General features: G+C 46.6%; 1 protein-coding gene across 1 annotated transcript; it reads right to left on the bottom strand.

Annotated features, from left to right (window-relative positions):
* Positions 1 to 874: 874 nt before the first annotated feature.
* On the bottom strand, positions 875 to 16,181 carry LOC144180035 (acetylgalactosaminyl-O-glycosyl-glycoprotein beta-1,3-N-acetylglucosaminyltransferase-like). Its single transcript, XM_077708441.1, has 5 exons — positions 16,177 to 16,181; positions 13,404 to 13,697; positions 12,266 to 12,470; positions 1,067 to 1,369; positions 875 to 952 (listed from the first exon to the last, which is right to left on the bottom strand). The coding sequence occupies exons 1-5, from the start codon at positions 16,179 to 16,181 to the stop codon at positions 875 to 877; spliced, it is 885 nt and encodes a 294-aa protein (XP_077564567.1).
* Between the last annotated feature and the right edge of the window lie 2,627 nt (positions 16,182 to 18,808).

The raw sequence follows: 18,808 nt of genomic DNA, 5'->3' as shown, positions 1-18,808 counted from the left end.
ATACATTTCGATAGTTCATCTATGCGTTTCCTTAGAGCGCGAGAAGTCATCGCAGAGGTTCATCCTTCGTTTGCGAATTGGGTGTTCGAATGTTTTACGATCGATTGGAAGCACTTTCAGTGAAGGTTCGACGAAATGTTAGCGAAAGTTTCACGCACTTTTGTCGCAATTTTGATATGAAAAAGCTATTGCGCTTCTCTCAACTTTCGTGAGGAAGGTATGGTAAATTTTTATTGCTAGTACCGCTGAATGAGGACGGTGCAAATGCGGATAACAGTTATATCCCTTGATATTTATTTTTTCTATAATCAGTGATTATTCAACGCAGCATGCGCGCGCGGGGATAAACTAATAAAAGTGACAGACGAAATGCGGAATATTTTCTATAATCGATGAGGCAAGCTGCTAGCTGTACGAGCAGTGGGAAAGCTGCAACGTTCGAAGCTTCTCTTCTCACTAGTTTCCAATGAGAAATAAATTCACGCATCTCCACGAAGTGAATCATGACGAGTGCGCGAAGCAACGGGGATCGTTCTTACCGTAAATCACCCGTGGCATTGCCCACTCGCGCATGTAAATGAGTGACAACGCCTGTGGCCAGTATATACAATTCCAATCCAATCCAATCCGTACAATTCAATTCAATCCAGTCCAATGCAATGCAATGCAATGCTCCTCGCGCATGCGCAACACTGTGTACACGGACGACAAGCCCCGGACAAAGCGAGGTCCTAAGCTGCTTCGCCCCTAAAAACATCGACAGATCGCTGACAGTATCACCATGAGGCAGCAGACGAATAAATCATTTTATTGGGGCTGACCATATCGGCCGAAAAAACAAACAAACAAACAGTTGCTACACGGTTAGGTATCACTACACGGCGGGCGGAGAGCGATTCAGCCGGCTGATAATAACGGCGCTCAGGTTTTTTCCAAGCTTGTGACGGCGAGTCTGGTTGTAGAGAGAGCGGAGCCAAACGCTCTCCCAGGTATTCTCCCGCACACCGGCGACGAAGAGACTCGGCCCGCGATTTCCCGTGGTCGTAGTTCTCCCTCCGGAGCTCACGTGATCGGCTACGCCAACCAGCCGCGAGATGTTCACGTGGTCCATCTCGGCGATGGCCGCCATGTGGCCCGTCACGTAGTGCGGGAAGAGAGCGTAGTGGTCCGTGTACAGGGAGGCCGCGTACAGCCAGGCCAGCTTGGAGCCGTGGACGATGAAGGCGTCTCCCTCGCAGTACGGCGGAAACACGGGACCCCGGAACAGGTCCCGCGGCACGAAGTTGGCGCCTTCGGGGTTCCGGTCCACGTGGACACCTTCTAGAACCTTGCAGTGGATTGAAGACGTCTCTTTCTCGGTCATCAGATGCTGCATAGAAAAAGATAGCGGTGCTTCTTAACACCGGTGTATGTTTTGGTCGGCAGTGGACGTAAACAAGATAGTGTAATTACGTGATGTAAAAACATCTTATTATTGACTACAGCAAGAATCAGATTCAGGGCAAGCTAGAGATGCGAAGAAATCCCCTTGGAATTGAAAACCAAACTCAGTGGTTGATGCTTGTTGATGTTCTGATCATCAATTATCTACCAGAACTTTCACTAGCGGTTTATTGTCATCTTCTGACTCACTATAGCAGCTCTTCTTCAGGAATAAGGTGCGATTCACTAGAATTGTACCCAGCAAGCTTTCACGTGACGAAAAGAGTTCAGCACTATGGGCCTTTTACATTGCAGTGCTGCCTAATATTTTCGAAAATACACTATGTCAAACCCTTTGGAGACTTTGTAAGAATAGACAGTTCTAGTAAGAAGCGACACTGGATTCTGGATTTTGCCAATCTTTTGCGAAACGCGCGCTTTGTAAGCTGCTGATTGTCATTTCACATAAGAATGGCGAAAGCATTGAATGCCTCATTAGAAGGTGACCTTGACTGACCTTGAGAGAGATGGAGAGAGAGAGAGAAACATTTTTATTGAACTTTATGTGGCTGTTGGTCGGTTTTGGCCGCTGGCATGTGCCGGGCGGCGGCATCAGCAGCTCTGGTGACCAAGGACGTTTGCACCTCTAGGTCTGAGATCCCCAGCACCTCCTCCTACTGCTCATCACAGAAAATTAGTGGAAAGGCATCTTGAGGAAACACCCAGAAGAGGAGGGAAAGGGGGGCGAGAGCGGCCCATGCGGGGCATTCTGGGGAAGGGTTTAATGAAGGATGATTCAGAGGAGTATACTCTTAACCATAACGCTAGTAAAATGGTAGAAACGGGTTATATTAGCTAACTCCTTACGAACTTTACTACCCCGAGAAAGGTACATTGAGTAGCTATATACAGCAACTCCATGTGCGTTCTTGCAAATTTGTCAGGTTGAAGTGATACGGGGTACCTACGGCGGTAAGGGCGGCAATGAACGGCGGCAATGAAAGCTGCACGTAACAAGCCTATCTCTGGTGGATCAGGTCCCGTGATAGGGTTTGATGCTTGCTGCAGGTCAGCGGGCGCCGGAGTCCAAACAATTCTTACCGGGGAGTCGGGTGGGCAACGTCGGATAATTTTGGGTGCCTGTTGGCGAAATTTTGAATGGCCGCTTCGGAATCTGAGATTGCAATTGAGGGGTCACCCTTCGGGAGAGGGCTCAACCTATTGCCGCCTCTTCCGCCGCGGAGGGATGGGGAGGGAGTATTCAAGGTTACGGAGTCCAGAGGTCGTCAGCAACTGCGAGGACGAATGCTGCGCGGCGTACGCATTCCGGATCATCCACATAGAGCACGTCGGATCGAGCGGGGAGTGGTTTCGGAGCGCACGTGCTCTCTGTTGCCCGCTGCACGCGTGGTATATGGGGCGCACGTTCCGGGGTATCGGTTTAATGACAAGCATTGCATGGGTTTCAGAAGAGAGGAGAATTTAAGGCTGAGGGCAGTCAATATGACCCGTACACAAGCCGCCTGAGAATATCGTTTCCTGTGCGAGTTTTGGACAAATGGACGACCTAATTGGAAAGGTGTGCTTCAACAAGCTCCTCTGCCCTAGTTTGTATCCCAAGGCCTTAGAATATGCAGTGAAAACGAAATAGAAGTCCTAAAGTCGTCCCAAAAAATTGAGGACGTGCAACGTACCAGTTATGCCGGTACTTCCCGTTAGGGCACGCGCACATACGCGTTTTCACCTCGTTAAAGGAGCCATGAAGAGAAAACACAAGTTTGATTCATTCTAAAGATTGCCTCGTTAGAATCATACAGACAGCACACTAAAGGTAAACTTGGCTCAAATAAGGTATATAACTGGGAACAAACGGAATGGCCATGCGACCCACTAGCTCATTTCCCGCAACAGAACCTACGATGTCATACCAGCCAGCTCTGCGATTGGTGGAGGCCGGCAAAAACAAACGTAAATTAGGCTGAACTTATAAGCTTGCCGAACGAGCTATTTGCGCTTAAATTTAGGGCGCATTCTTTTTAAAGCAGTAAGAATCGTGGGACAAACCATCGAAGTTACAAAATCCCACGTAAAAATAGAAGTACCGATACGTACTGCTGTTGGTACTGCGCGCACTATGCTTGGTTTAGCTGCACAGGACTGCGGGGCTTTGGGGTTGTCTCAGACGACACTGGCAGACTGACGCAAGCAATGGTGTCTTAGTGACCATATTTGTCGAGCGAGCCCTATGTTTCACGAAACGAGTATTTCCTCCCTGAACAAAAACAAGCCAGGTTTGAACACAGCCAAAAACGAACAAAAGCCAGAAAACGGCTTGCCACGGCATGGTGGCGTCATCTAGGTTGACTAACAGTAAACGGCGCTCCGCAATCAGCTGCAGAGCGGCGGCTCCTGTGAGTCCTCGCAAACCAGGAAAACGCACGATTTTGAAGAAAAATCAAAATTTTAACTGAAATTGAATTATTTCTAAGTGAACAAAGCATCGTTTGCATCCGGACAAGCACTGGGGCACTATAAAACACGAAATCTTTCGAATAAAATAATTTTGTATTTTGTTTTAATGGCTCCTTTAAGCATGCGCGGACATCAACGTCTCGGCGTCGGCTGCTTTTTCGCCCGCGCAGGCTTCACGTGGTTTAAATGCCGGAGGAAATACGCATATTGTATGCCTTGTGATCACGCCAGAGGTACCAAAAATACCACGTGAACCAAACAGGCGCGGCAGTGTGTTCATGTCACGGCTTTCGCCTTCGCTTCTCTCAGGCCGGAAGCTAAGGACAACTGGGAGCTTTTTCCTATGCTGCTTTTGAAGTTGACATTAAGTACAAGTAAGCATATATAAATTGCATTTATTACATAACATGGCCTTCTAAAACATCAAAGCGACTTATAATACAGAACTATTTTCCAATGTATTCCCCATCCTGTACATTACGTTTGCAAATCCAATCTTCTAAGAACGTTTCACATCAGTTTGACACAGAATATGGCAAGCATGTCTCTAGAACAGCTCTGTAATTTTAGAAAATAGGCTGGTATATAAAGCAAAATTATGGGAAGGAGCACTTGGTGCCTTTCTCTAAAACAACCGTGGTAATGATGGCTTGTAGCAACGCATGGTCAGTCTGTCAAACAACCTTGATCCATTTACAGGAAAGAGTTCAATAAATAATTATTGATGAACATTCATGATATTTAACTTCTATTTCACCAGACGTTTTTGCTCGCCAGTGATATGGCATTAGCGGCAACCACTTTTAAACTTCAGATGATCTGGCGTAATGAGTGTCTCTGGAATTGCGCTTGGGTCGATGTAGAAGTTTTGTTGTGCCGCACTTGTCTCTGTGTGGGAGGCTAATGCATACGTTTGTATATATGCATGTGTCTTGGATTGTTGTGTAAATCAGTGTAGCTCTTTTCTGTACGTACCACGTACAGTCAAACCCGTTTACAGCGTATTGCAATATGCACCGGGATAAGTTCGAAATATCCAATAGTTCGATATAGCCGAACCCGCCTATAACGAACTTATTGTTACAAGTTCGCAATCCGAGGGAGCCCCCCCCTCCCCCCCCCACCCGTTCTCGCCCTCCCCAACTCCATCATCCCCGCATGCAGAAACAAACACCTTAAAGTAGCCAGTACCATACCCAAAATAATCAATTTATTGAAAGTAATAAGGCTACTTTCCGCCTGAACTGCCTCCTTTGGAAAGAAAAAAAGCGGTGATTTTTGTTTCTACTTTCGTTTTGGCGGCTTCAGCTAGCATACCATTCTCCACACTAAACATTGTTACACCAGTTCGAGTCCGCGTTCTCCAAAATCTAAGACGCATTGGCCGAGCACGTCGACTCCCGAAAGGGCTTCATTATAAGCGTCGGACGGCTTTCACTTGAGACATCATCGGGAACATGGGGGAGCTCTTCCCGCAGTTCACCGATGCTGCTGTCTTGTTCCGGACTCGCTGACTGCGCGCGTTCCGTCGTTAGTCCCGCGCGTCGGAAACAGTTACGGAAACTGTCTGGCGTCACGTCGTCCGTGCGAGGGGCAATGTCTCAGTCGCAACTCTTGCTTTGTGGTCGCGGCCAATCCGCATCCCAATCGCCACTCCGAGACCGTACATTTCGGCGGCCATTTTCGGCGCGCAGAGTTTGATATATCGGATGTGAACTTCGTTATAAGGAATAGGTTTCCCATGTATTTCCGTAACTGAAATATTTTTGTTCGATATATAGCATAATTCGCTCTATCCGGGTTCGTTATAGCGGGGTTTGACTGTACTCTTGTAACAGCAAATATGTGTCTTTATGACGCGTTTCTAGGTTTTAGTGTTACAATATATTTTGAAGCTTATGTTATATTTGTTTGGGAATATGTTTATATTAAATATATTTAAAAGTCTTTAAGAGAGGCACATTGCAGAATAAGAGTTTCTACGGTTTGTGTGCATATAAATTTTGTTACAGCAAGGTAAAATAGTTTTAACAATGTTTTTATATATATTTATATTATGGGCTCCCCAGTCCTGTTTCTATTCCGCCATAACTGGAGGGGAAAACACCCCGGGAAACTTCTTCATTGCAGCCTTTTGTATTTGTCCTGGCATTTCTGTGCTGGAAATGCTAAATCAATAAACGTGAATTTAAAACTGGAATCTTGCTCCCTTATAGGGCTGGTAATATTCACCAATGGTAGATCATTACTGCGCTGAGGCAAAATTCGACAGCAGTAATCACTTGACAAGCCTCACACGCCAGTCGTTGCCTTAATTTTTGCAACCTGTGACCGGGGCACACATTCGGGGCCCACACTGAGGCACACAATCACATTAGAGAGTAGCGCAGCCCCTGTGTGAGAACGTGCAATATGGCTAGGCCAACCCGGCGACAAAATATCGAATTGAAAGGACAGAAGATAAAATAAGATGAATTATTGTGAATAATATTGATTTATATCTGTTTGTTGACCGAATTTGAGAATTCAGGCCTTGAGGAACTAGCCTTAACGAAATGGCGGCAGACAATGACAGTTCAAAAACCGCGACGGTTAGCAAGTGAAATGCGAAGTGATACCCTCATTCGTCGGCTTCCTGTTTGAAGTCATTACCCTTGTAATCAATACGGCTGTAAACCAAATAGCAGAAACCCAGATTACGACAGGATAGGCGGTTGGATTTACGAAGAATGTCTGCACAGTCAACCATGTTCTTGCGAATATAGGAAGTAGAACAGACCAGGCTATCCCAGTTTTGGGGGGCTAGTGGGAACCTTCAAGTTAGCACTTTGCCAACCGACTGAGCAACGTATTGTCATACAATATATCCGTGAACAATGCTTAATACCCCGGCTACACTAGGGTCCGAATGTCATTTGAACCAAATGTCATTTGACTCAAATGGAGTGCTTCGAATGCCATTCAGAATCCGCCATACTACATTACAATTTCGGTTTGTTTTATTTTCGTACAATACAACAATCAAATTTAGGAGCAGGCTAAGGCAGTAAAATGATATCGAATTAGAAGAGACAGCAGTTTTGACTTTAATGCGGTGGCTGTTTGCGTAGCTTTATTATTTTATTTTGCAACTGACCCACTGGTTTTGATAGTATGAAAATTAAATATGTTGATTTCGTATTTTAAGTAAATGAACAGTGAACAAAATTGTACAAACAAAAATGTTTTGTTTGTTTTACGTACGGAAGTATTATACCCCTGCTACACTAGGGTCCAAATGTCATTTGAACCAAATGTTATTTGATTCAAATTCCAAGTTGTGCTGCTACACTAGGTTTTGAAATGCCATTTGGTTCAAATGAAATTCGAGCCAAATGAGCACCGAGAGAGACATTTGGGATTTCAAATGCCATTTCCAGCACTCTCGGACGCAGCGTCTTCGATCGGCAATAAAAAATATAACACTTCCGTACGTAAAACAAACAAAATATTGTTGTTTGTGGAACTTTGGTCACTATTTATTTACTTAAAATACGAAATCAACATATTTAATTTTCATACTCTCAAGATCAGTGGGTCAGTTGCAAAAAAAAAAAAAAAAAACAACAACGCAAACAGCCACCACGTTAGCGTCAAAACTGGTGTCTCTTCTAATTTGATATAATTTTACTGCCTCAGACTGCTCCTAAGTTTGATTGTTGTATTAGTGTACGAACACCGAACGGAGCAACAGCAGCGCCACTACAGCACAGCGAACAGTTGTGAAAGCTTTTAAATGCCATCGGAATTGTAGTGTAGCACGGCGGATTCTGAATGGCATTCGAAGCAACCCATTTGAGCCAAATGACATTTAGTTCAAATGGCATTTGAACCCTAGTGTAGCAGGGGTATTACATTTTTTATTGCCCATCGAAGATGCTGCGTGCGAGAGTGCTAGAAATGGCATTTGAAATCCCAAATGTCTCTCTCGGTGCTCATTTGGCTCGAATGTCATTTGAGCTGAATGGCATTTCAAAACCTAGTTTAGCAGCACAACTTGGCATTTGAGTCAAATGACATTTGGTTCGAATGACATTCGGCCGATAGTGGTATTACTCGGCTTTACATCGCTTCTCCCCGAGATTTTTTTTTCTGTCATTGTCCGTCCGCAGAAGGTGCTTTCCGGCCAAGCGGGCTTTCGCGCAAATGATCCATACCTCTCATTCTAACGGAGCTATTTTGGTCAAATTCTGTGGAATGGCTCGCCATAACTACCGCATTGTTACGCGCTGTTTCATTGAGTCATGATAAATTCCCGCAAATTTGAAAATAATTCTGAATTCCAGTCTGCTGTCCACGGGGGAGGATCCTGCTAGCAGGAAACAACTCATGTGTTATCGGAACCACTTATCAAAGGGGTGCACAACCATGGGAACTTTTATCTCAGGAACTATTACGAATAACAATCAGTAGCAGTTTCACCACAACTATACATAAAGCTGCCGCTCTTAAGCTACTTCCGCCACGCCACAACGACACCGTGGAGCGCATGCGCAATCTTTCTATGCTAGAATAAAGCTACAGTCCTTTCAAGTTTCATTACGCAAGTATCGCCAAAATGCGGCTAAATTGCAAATTATAAACAACCGCCTGTTGTTTCTATAGCATTCCTAGAAGAAAGCCTCGGTCAACACGCTTGTAAATGAAATGTTGACAAAACGCAAGTCAGATTGCATTCTTATACATTTCGTAATACCATTTTCATTTTGACAGCTTGACAGCAATACCATACTGACAGCTTCGCTGTCGAATAATTGAAGCAAGGGTGAGTGCTCATTGTTTTCGTGAGTGTAGAAACTTTCTAATCATCATCGCGACACCGATGCGGATATCATCATCGGTTTCCGTAATCTCTCGTGAGCAGCTCTCGCTCGAGCTCGTTCATCTTCACCTATTCGCCATCTTGCAAATAGAACCACCATCGTGTCACCTGGACGTCTCGACTCTTGGTCCTCTTATTTTATAATGAGTGTTCATGACATTTTTTAAATGAACTTTCAAATTTCGCGCTGCCCAGCGTTCACAAGGAAGTCATTTGGGAGGGCCAAAACGGTGTAAACAGCCTGTTGACTGCCTTCGTGCAACGACGTTACGCGATCAAGTTGAACCAGAGGCCCAAAACAACTACCACAATTACGTTTATTGGTGGCACTTTTTGTTGGGGGCCTCCAAGGGTAGTTCCTGTAACTTCTTGGTAGAGATGTGCAAGAAGTGGGTGCTGAGTCGGAGCTCTTTCATTGGTTTTCCTAATTACCGAGCTCGCCTCACTCTTGGCATGATTCTTATTCTGAAGGTGAAAAGGTTTTGTTGAATCTAATCAGCGCGAGAAGACAGCTATACACTGTGAGGCAATCCCAGGGTTCAGCTTCACCGCAATGTATCCGAATGACAATTCCATGCAGCGCCCGAAGCAAAATTCGAACAGTGGCAACAATTTGCGTACCATTAAAGGGGCCATGAAGACAAAACACAAGTTTGGTTCATTCGAAAGATTGTCTCGTTAGAATTATACTGACACCCTTTTAATGCACACTTTGCTCAAATAAGCTATATAATTAGGAAAAAAGAGGAATGGCCATGCGACCCACTGGCTCATTTCCCGCAGCAGAACCTATGATGTCCTACCAGCCAGCTCTGCGATTGGAGGAGGCAGGCTTGTAAGCAAAGGCAAATTAGGAAGAGCTTATAAGCTTGCCGGACGACCTATTTGGGCTTAAAGGGGTTGTGCCACCAAATTGTAAGTATGTAAAAAGCCTGCTGTAGGCTTTCTCTGCATGCAAGGACCCTCAACACGAAGTGCTGGGTACAGCAAGCGCTCAATATAAATTTTAATTCGCTTCTAAAAAGTACCTAAAACCTCTTTTAAAGATCGAGACCCATCGCTAGCGCCACTAACCATGGCGTCAGTGAATTGACAACATGACAAAGTTTGTGACGTCATATACCACGTTAGCGACTCGAGCGATGTCAACGTGAACACCAGTTACCACAGTTTGTTCGGTCGCTTGGTCGTATCAGACACACTAGACAGACACGACGGCGACGACGACGCGACGGCGAAGCACACGAGTCGCCAAACCATCGGCCAACTGCCGAATTGCCAGACCGCGTTGTCACACTACGCCGACGGCGACACAAACACGCGGCCGATGGAAAGACGCCGTAGTATGACTGACTCGCCGACAGAAGACGCCAACAAAACCGGTCGCCCGACGCGTCGTCGGGAATCGACCGAGAAGCGAAAACTGCGCCCCGACAACATTCGTGCCGAAATGAATGCGGCTCTATTTTGTTAGTTTCTGGAGTGTAATAAACTCAGTAAGGTCCATGAAGCCCATACAACTCAACAATAGCGCTAATGCGATTCGTATTTTGGCGTTCGACGCTTCGGCCGTGCTCTTCGGCGACGCCGCTATACCCCGGAGCCGCAAACTGCATATTCGTGTGGGATAGGCTCGCCTGTAGAAAATATAACGCCAGTTTAGTGCAGAAAAAGAGTTAGGTAGGGTAATTTGGGTAATAAGCGATCAATATCGGCCAAGGTTTTTAACGTAAAACGTAAAACCAAAGTATGGCAAGCCCTATCCCTACAGTGCAGAGCAGAGTGGATGGCGAAGGAGCAGAGTTGATGGCGATAAGCTATTGCGGGGGCTTCGCGAAATCTTGCTGCGCAAGCGCTATTTAAGAAATTTCGTTTAACAGCCAGGAATTCTGTAATCTAGCTAGTAAACACCGACGTACAACTCGAAGGATGGGCCTCCATCTAGTACACCGGCTATTTTGCGTCGGGACACCGTTTGTGCGGTGGCGCAGTGGACTTGCGCGTCGCGCCCGCTCGGTCAACGTTGCGGGTTCGATTCGCGGCGAACGCAGCTTTTTTTGAACGGTTTTTTAGGGGCATGGTTTGCATATCCATGGTTTGTATTTGTCTGCATCCGAGGATGCAGACAAAGAGTCCGTGTCGGAGCTGTCGCGGCTTGACATGACGAGTCGGCGTGTTTACTTACGTGGTGGTGTTGTTGTTTCACGTCTTTATTTCACTTGAATTGCCCCTGGGGGGCTGCTGTGTGAAGCACTTGTGTGCGAAAGCAAACGCCGCAGTGAAGTCGCAGCATACCGCAGCGCCGAATGGTAGACACACGTGGCAGAGCGTCCTCGCAACACTATGACGTCACTGCTTGAATCGGCGCCCAGAAACTGAAACCGAATCCTGTTCACATGAATCGTGCGATAATAAATTTTTTACTCAGAGTATGTGCATGGGAGAGCACGTATCATGATTTCTAAAGAAATATAAAACGTTTGCAACAAAGAATGCACAAGCTACAAATTTGGTGGCACAACACCTTTAAATTCAGGGCACATTCTTTTTATATCAGTAAGGATGGTGGGACAAACAGTGGAAGTTACGAAAGCACACGTACAAATAGAAGTACCCATGCGTACTGCTGTTGGTACTGGGCACACTATGCTTAATTTAGCTGCACAGGATTGCGAGGCGTTGGGTTTGTCTCAGACGACACTGGCCGATTGGCGCAAGCAACGGTGTCTTACGTGACCATATTTGTTGAGTGAGCATTATGTTTCACGAAACGATAATTTTCTCCCTGAACAGAAACAAGCCAGGTTTAAACACGGTCAAAAACAAATCAAAGGCAGAAAACGGCTTGTCGCGGTATGGTGGCGCCATCTAGGTTCACTAACGGTAAACAAGGCTTTGCAATCTGCTGCAGAGCGGTCGGTTCCTGTGATGTCATCGCAGGCCACGAAAGCACACGATTTAGCGGGAAAATCAAAATTTTAACTTAAATTGATTAATTTCTAGGTGAATAAAACATCGCTTGCATCCGGACAAGCACTGGGGCACTATAAAACACGAAATCTTTCGAATAAAACAAACCTGTATTTTGTCTGCATGGCCCTTTTAGCACAAAATGTGATCTGCGCAGTGGGAATACGCAATGAAGAATGTCAAGCCTACGTTGCGTGATGTCCCAGCGTATACACGGAACTTTTGAGTCAACTGGTATGCTCGAAATGTCACGCGTCAAAACTTGATCGTTGGCTGGGTAGATTTGTCAATCGAGTGCGTCGTGGCGAAGCTGAACCACGGCATTGCCTTCGAGTGCACAGGGGTAACTATGAAACGACGCATACAGGCACGACCTACGTTTGCACGGCCTACCTCTGGAAGTTTTAATGCTCGCGTTGAACCGACTGTCGCAACAAGTTCCAATGTTGGCCGGCTAAGGTCTGTTGACAACATCTCAATGTTTCGTAAATGGAACGACTTTTTGAATTTCGGCAGCGGCAGTTCAGCTGGGTCACGTACCGAATATTCTTCTAGAGAAAGCAGGTCCGGAAACAGCGAGTCGTTGGTGTGGACAAAAAGGCGAAGACGTTGGGCCTTCGCGCAGCGCTCCACGACCCAGCGCATAGCATCCAATGCGATCTCCACGGCGTTGTTGTCTTTGGCTTCGAAGGAAGAAACAAGCTGGTCGTCTCCGTTGGATGCTTCCTCTATCAGGATGTGCCTCCTGCACAACGAAGGCGGTTTACGAGTAAAACGTTGGAAAATAACCCGGTCTTGACACACTGGAGGGTTCCTAAATTCAATTTTGCCGCGCCATCTAGTAGAACATTTTGTTCCTTTTGAACTCGGAACAGTGCCGCGAGGTGGCGCCGCGAGTGCTTTCTGTATTTCAAGATCAAGTGTTTTTCTGTTTCAAGGAGTATTTTTATTGGATATGCAAAAATCAAGCAGCCATGTGCTTGTAAATAGAAGAACAATGGACATATCATTTATGTATTGATGTCTTGCTTTAAATATGCCTAATGTTTTCTTCCGGCTCCACGATGTTGACAAGCATGAACGTTACCACCAGATTTAGCACTTTAGCAATGCTTTGCCTATATAAACTTTTAATTCAAGAAATATATTAACTTTTGGCCTATTGGCTGTATCGAGGGACGTACAGACACACAGACACGCAGGTAAAAATTTTCGCGTTCAAGTAGCCCAGAAAAGACTACCGCCTGTGAAATATTTTGAGAAAGTTTGTACGTTGTCTCATGGGTGTAGAATTAGCTGGGGTGTTCAGTAACCCTATAACTATGTACTACTCGGATACGCCTGTTGCGTGCGTTTTAACAGTATTTTCGGTTCTCAAAGAAGTTGATAAAAAAAAACTGGCCCCATGTTGCTCCTTGAAAGAGGCTATGCGGACTATTTTTGTAACTCTCGCTGGCGTGGGCTGAACACAGCAACTGGTTTGCAGAACAGTGTGCGATGTGCACAGTGTTCCTTGCCTCGCGCCAAAAAGAAGTAGCTCGCAGCCGGGCGAGCATAGAACCATTTTGCCAGCGAAAAAACGGACAGTGACCTAGAAAGAAGTAGACGGGACAATCGCTGGCATATTCGAGCATATTCGAGGCACATGAACACACTTTTAGGAATACATTGAACTCACTTGACGGGGTCGGGGGCGGATCCCGTGTAGAATAGGAATTCCCATGCTGGTAGCGCCGAACGCATGGCAACGTGCATTAGTGTGTTCCGAATGGCCTGGCGATGTTCCACATGGTCAGGTGCCGTGCGGATGGCAAGTACGACATGGGTGCCGTTGTCGGCGCATAGGGAGCGGGGGTAGTGCGAGTTGTAATGCTGCCACTCCATTCTAATGATGAACGGCACCGAAGCAACGCAGAGAAGGCCTAGTGCAATCATCCGGCGCCTCCTGGAGCGTAGCAGGGCGAGCCGTAACCTGCGAGTCAGAGTCATGGGGCAGGTCACCGAGAGGTCATCAAGTCACAGAGGAGCGGTGTGCGCGGAACTTGAGTTGTGGAACGTGAAAACCAGTGGTAAGGGCGCAGCACACAGGAGAGAAGAAACAGGCCAGTAAGTTCATTGACCATTTGTGTGTGTGTGTTTGTCATCATCATCACCAGCCTGTCTACGCCCACTGCAGGGCAAAGGCCTCTCCCATTATTCTCCAATTACCTCGGTCCTGTGCCAACTGTGACCAATTTATCCCCGCAAACTTCTTGATCTCATCTGCCCATCTAACTTTCTGCCGCCCCCTGCAACGCTTGCCTTCTCTAGGGATCCACTCTGTTACCCTTAATGACCAGCGGTTATCTTGCCTTCGCATTACATGCCCTGCCCACGTCCATTTCTTCTTCTTAATTTCTACTAACATGTCTTTAACACCACTTTGCTCTCTGACCCACTCCGCTCTCTTCTTGTCCCTTAATGTTACACCTATCATTTTCCGCTCCATTGCCCGCTGAGTCGTTCTCAATTTAAGTGTGTGTTTGTACACACACATACATACATACATACATACATACACACACATACATACATACATACATACATACATACATACATACATACATACATACATACATACATACATACATACATACATTTACATGTGTGTGTGTGTTATCTATCCCATGCGCACCGTCTTTACCACAGGGTTTCTGTTTTGTAATCATGAACCAACTGCCCCAGCAATCTTACTTAGGTACTTGAGTGTGTGGTTAACGTCGGGAGGGTACACATTGTTGTTCGCTGCGTACGCACCTCATAGCAGTGCAACTTGCGTGTTGTGATGGCACCGATTAACAAAGACCGTCTGTGTAACGGTGATTCCGCTGAGGGGCGTCATAATTCTCTGTTGACCCAAAATAGCATCCGCTCTTGCTTAAAGGCGCCGGTCGACGAACCGCGCTATAGACGATGACAGCTGTTGGTCACCCTATACCCTATACAACACAACTGGGCGCCTGGAGGTAGGGCTGTGGGTTACCTCTTATTCAACATTGTGTTCCTTAAACCTGGGTTATGCGACGCTGCGAGCGAAGCCCTGGGAAGAAATGCTGGTCTTGTGGGCATGAAGTTTAAGCTGGTTACTTTTCCACTGAAGCTGGGGCCGAGAAATAGTTTTGTACGTCTTAGTGCCTTATAAAAGACGGACATTTTTGCACCTTGTTTTGCGATGACCATGGGGTCAAACCAGTGTAATAGTGCGCAGCACAATAAACTGTCGTCTACCGCTTGGTAATACACCAGCTATTCGAGATGAGGTGTCGCAATTTAACTGCTGATAAAAAATTGAAGAGACGACATCTTTTTATGGGAAGTTAGATTTCTGCGCCTCATCTCGTATCACACATGATCACAACCTGGCCCTTTACACCAGCCATCCTTATTGTCTTTGATTGATTTTACTTCTGTTCTTGCTAACCAATTTTAGTAGTCAGTGGTGCATCTCAGTTATCTAGACCCTTTCTTCACACTCTTTGCCTAGTTGGCCTTGCACCATTAGCATCGAAACAACATAATCGACGGAAATGACGCCTCTATGATGGAATTCAACGGGGATGCATAAATTCAACGGACTTGCACATTACGTAGAAACCAGTGTACCAGTCCTTGAGCAAGCGGGTATTATCAAAACGCCACAAATATTGTTTTACGTTGGTAGTTACGATTGTTCTGGGGAGTTCTGAAGCCCAACTTGAGGTTGTTTACATCCTAGGTTTTAGTAGGCTAAGCGTAAGTTAGTTAGCGCCCTTTGTTGAAGTTATTCAGAAACATTCCTTCCGAATTGCAAATGCCATCCATGTACAGTCATCAAAAGTGTTAAGAGCAACAATGAATGAGGGGCCAGCGTAGGTCCAGAGTGGCAGGCTGCTATACCGCCCTAGGTAATCAGCGAGGTTCAGCATGCAGCTTCAGCATGCGCTGAAGCTGCCGAGTGCAGAAAGTTAGCCTGAGGAGCACCAATTATCACCTGCTGAAGATGTGCCTGTAGCTATCGGAACCGGCTGCTCCGTGCGTAGGCTGGCACCCGCTTCTTTGTTATTGTTAACACTTTTGACTACTGTACATATTCTGAGATTGAAACCGCAATCGTCAATTCATGTCACGGCACTGAGTCAAATCATCATAAAGAGCCCGGGAGAAAATGCCCCCTTGTAGAGAAGGCATCTGCTCACCTGCGCTAAGCACCAAATATCAGTTATAAAACAATGATCCATACCTCGGCTCACTTTAAGCCACTTCATGCATCCACCCTGCATCCACCCATTAAGAAATTACATGCGTCCACCATGCAGGCGAACGCAAGAGGACCACGGTGCATGCAGACGTAGGTTATTGCTGACTGCTTCTATTTCTAAAAAATAATGTCCAACGCTTCCATTTAAAGCAGAACGGATGAGGTACTGACTTACCTCATGGCGAATGAAGAAATCTAACTCGGTGGAATGAGTGTTCAATCTTCTTCTTCTTTGATCTTAGTCAAACGTCCGTCTTCTTCTTCTTCTTCTTCTTCTTCCCCTCTTTAACAAGTATAAAGGGGGATTGGCCGGAGTTACAAATAAGTGCAAGATGCTTCGGCGGTGTCCGGCGCACACTAGATACAGCGGCTTTGCAGTTTTGTGCATTGCAGCAAAGTTCTGTGTTGGGCAGTGAAGCCAGCTCATCAGGAGCTTCAAGTTTCGACTAGTCGGAGCCTGATTGCCACGCCGCCACTCGGTGGCCGGTGATTCACGTTCGCGGCCATTTCAAGAACCGCCACAAACTGGATCCAGCCAATGGGTGTTGGAACTAGCCGTTCTCAAACGGCTGTCGCCCGATGGGGTCTTTTCTCCACTCTCTCTCCGCTACAGCGTGCAGCGTCTTCTGCGGAACGCATCACAGGACCCGTGGAAAGGTCGACGACGCTTGACATTCATCACAGACAATCACCCCATGACACGCAGCACCAGCAGCTATTATCATTACGGCACTCTGCAATATAGTCATTACCGACGCATTACTGGGCCGTTATTGTGACATGATCGTGATGCGTGGGGTCTTGGGGCGGTTGGCTCTTCCATTGGGTCAGGGAAGTCACGTGACCACTCGGGCTGTATATATTTTGGTCCGGTACAATAAACGAGGCTTTCGGTCGCGGCAAGCGAGTTGTCTGACATGGTATCACAAGGGAAATCGACGGCCGATCCCCAAAAAATGTCGCAACAATTTGCGAAGAAGAGTCCACGAGCAGCGGCAAACCGGAGCAAAGCCCCACCCTCCGAGCAAGCAGCAACAACGACCGTCTTCGGGTGATGGCGGGAATCAAGCCTTCAAAGCCGTTTGACTTCCAGAATGCTGCGTACCGGTATTCGTCAAATTCGGACGAATTTGATGACTACCGGTAGACATCGGGTCTGCATATGAAGCCGCTAGACGTTCAAGTCAGAACAATCTTTTACAAGATGGGTAGAATGTAGCGAGATATCCTCCGTGCAATAGATACGAAGGAAGAAGAAATAAACAATTTCGGCTTATTGAGGGAGAAATTTCAAGGACGTTTTATGCACACGAAGAACACGGTATACGAGAGCGCTTGTTTCAACCAACGCCGACAGCAGCTCGGCGAAACGGTCGACCAGTTTTCGACCGAGCTCCACAAAGTGGCGGACAGGTGCGTGTTTAAAGATATGAGGGAGACATTTTGATTCATGTAGACAGTCTGGTCAAAAATTTTCCAGTTTCGGAACAGGTGGTATACCGTATTTATGTAGAAGAGGCAAATGACTTTGAATATTCAAGGCTGTTGGAAGGCTGCAATCAAGGATGACCCAGAAGAAACAGACTACCTCAAGCTCTCAAGCCATTCTGGGCCGAACGTGGCAATATCGCCTTTTGTAAAAAAACTGTTAAGCTTTCTCGTCTGGTCAGTCCGGGATCGTTGCAGGAGAAGATACTCCAAAGAGTCCTCAAAGGACATCAAGACATTGTCGGATGCTTCGCGAAGGATAAAATGTGTGTCTGGTGGCCCTGAATCAGCCAGGATAACCGCCATGTGAGAATGTGGGGGTTCTTGTTTGACATGAAAGGCTCGGTTTATCTAGACCTTGCGATTACCATTCCAGGTATCCTGAACTGGCTCGGCTTGATCAAAGATCGGCAATGGTGGCGGTTATCCGGCATCTAAAAAGCATCTTCGCCAGGCATGGTTCCCAAAGACGGTGATATCTGACAATGAACCGCCATTCATTTCCTGCTTGTTCAAGCCCTTTGTCAGGGCATATGGGTTTGAGCATATATAGCAGCCAGTCCTCATTGCCCGCAGGCAAATGGGGAGGCCGAACGCATGGTTCCAACATTGAAAGGGCAACTCAAGAAATCTGAAGACCGTTACATTGCCTTGCTTAACTATCCGAACAATCCTGGTCCAACTGGTTACAGTCCCCGCAACTTCTGGTGAGGCGTCGTCTGCGGTCAAGGGTACCGTGCGTGCCAGATATGCTAAGGCCACGAACGTTAGGCCCATCTTGGAAAAAGCAGCCTGAAAGATATAGGCAGTAACAAAAGCTGTACTTTGACAAACGCCATGCTGCTAGACTTCTTCAAAGGTTATCCACAGGCAACGATGTGTGGCTCGGACCGAAGGGCCGCAGGCACAGTCATGGGTCTTTCAGAAACTTCGAGGTCTTACTGGGTCAAGACAAAGGACGGACTTCTGCGCAGGAATCGACGCCAACTGTTCCTACTCCCCGACACTCAAGAAACTGCGCCACCCACGGACCACGAAGTCGACCAGTCTTCAGACGCAACTGAAAGTGCCAAAAGTGAACCAGCAAGCCGATCGGCTCGATCCAGCCTGATGTAACAGCCGACCAACGTTAGGCAGTAGAGCGCCGAGTCAACGAATGCTACTGCCCCAGACAAAAGGACGAGTGCGGCCGAGTTGTTCGGTCACCTCAAAAACTCGGCTTCGACAACTGAAGCTTGAAGTGTTTTGTGTTTTCCTTTTATCGTGCGAACAATGGTGTTTTAAAGACAGGGTGTGACATCGTCGTGATGAGTGGGGTC

Source organism: Haemaphysalis longicornis, unplaced genomic scaffold (genome assembly GCF_048455015.1).
Source record: "Haemaphysalis longicornis isolate Haplotype H1 unplaced genomic scaffold, Haemaphysalis longicornis Haplotype H1 scaffold_4, whole genome shotgun sequence".
Taxonomy (NCBI): domain Eukaryota; kingdom Metazoa; phylum Arthropoda; class Arachnida; order Ixodida; family Ixodidae; genus Haemaphysalis; species Haemaphysalis longicornis.
The sequence above is the reverse complement of the archived record's forward strand: the minus strand, read 5'-3'. Positions and strand labels throughout refer to the sequence as shown.

Excerpts from the sequence above, each read along its gene's own strand:
- LOC144180035 (XM_077708441.1), bottom strand. Across the intron at positions 12,471-13,403 it reads TCCGCCCCCGACCCCGTCAA|GAGGCACATCCTGATAGAGG; the intron begins GTGAGTTCAATG and ends TTCGTTGTGCAG. Across the intron at positions 1,370-12,265 it reads TTTCTCTAGAAGAATATTCG|CATCTGATGACCGAGAAAGA; the intron begins GTACGTGACCCA and ends TTTTCTATGCAG.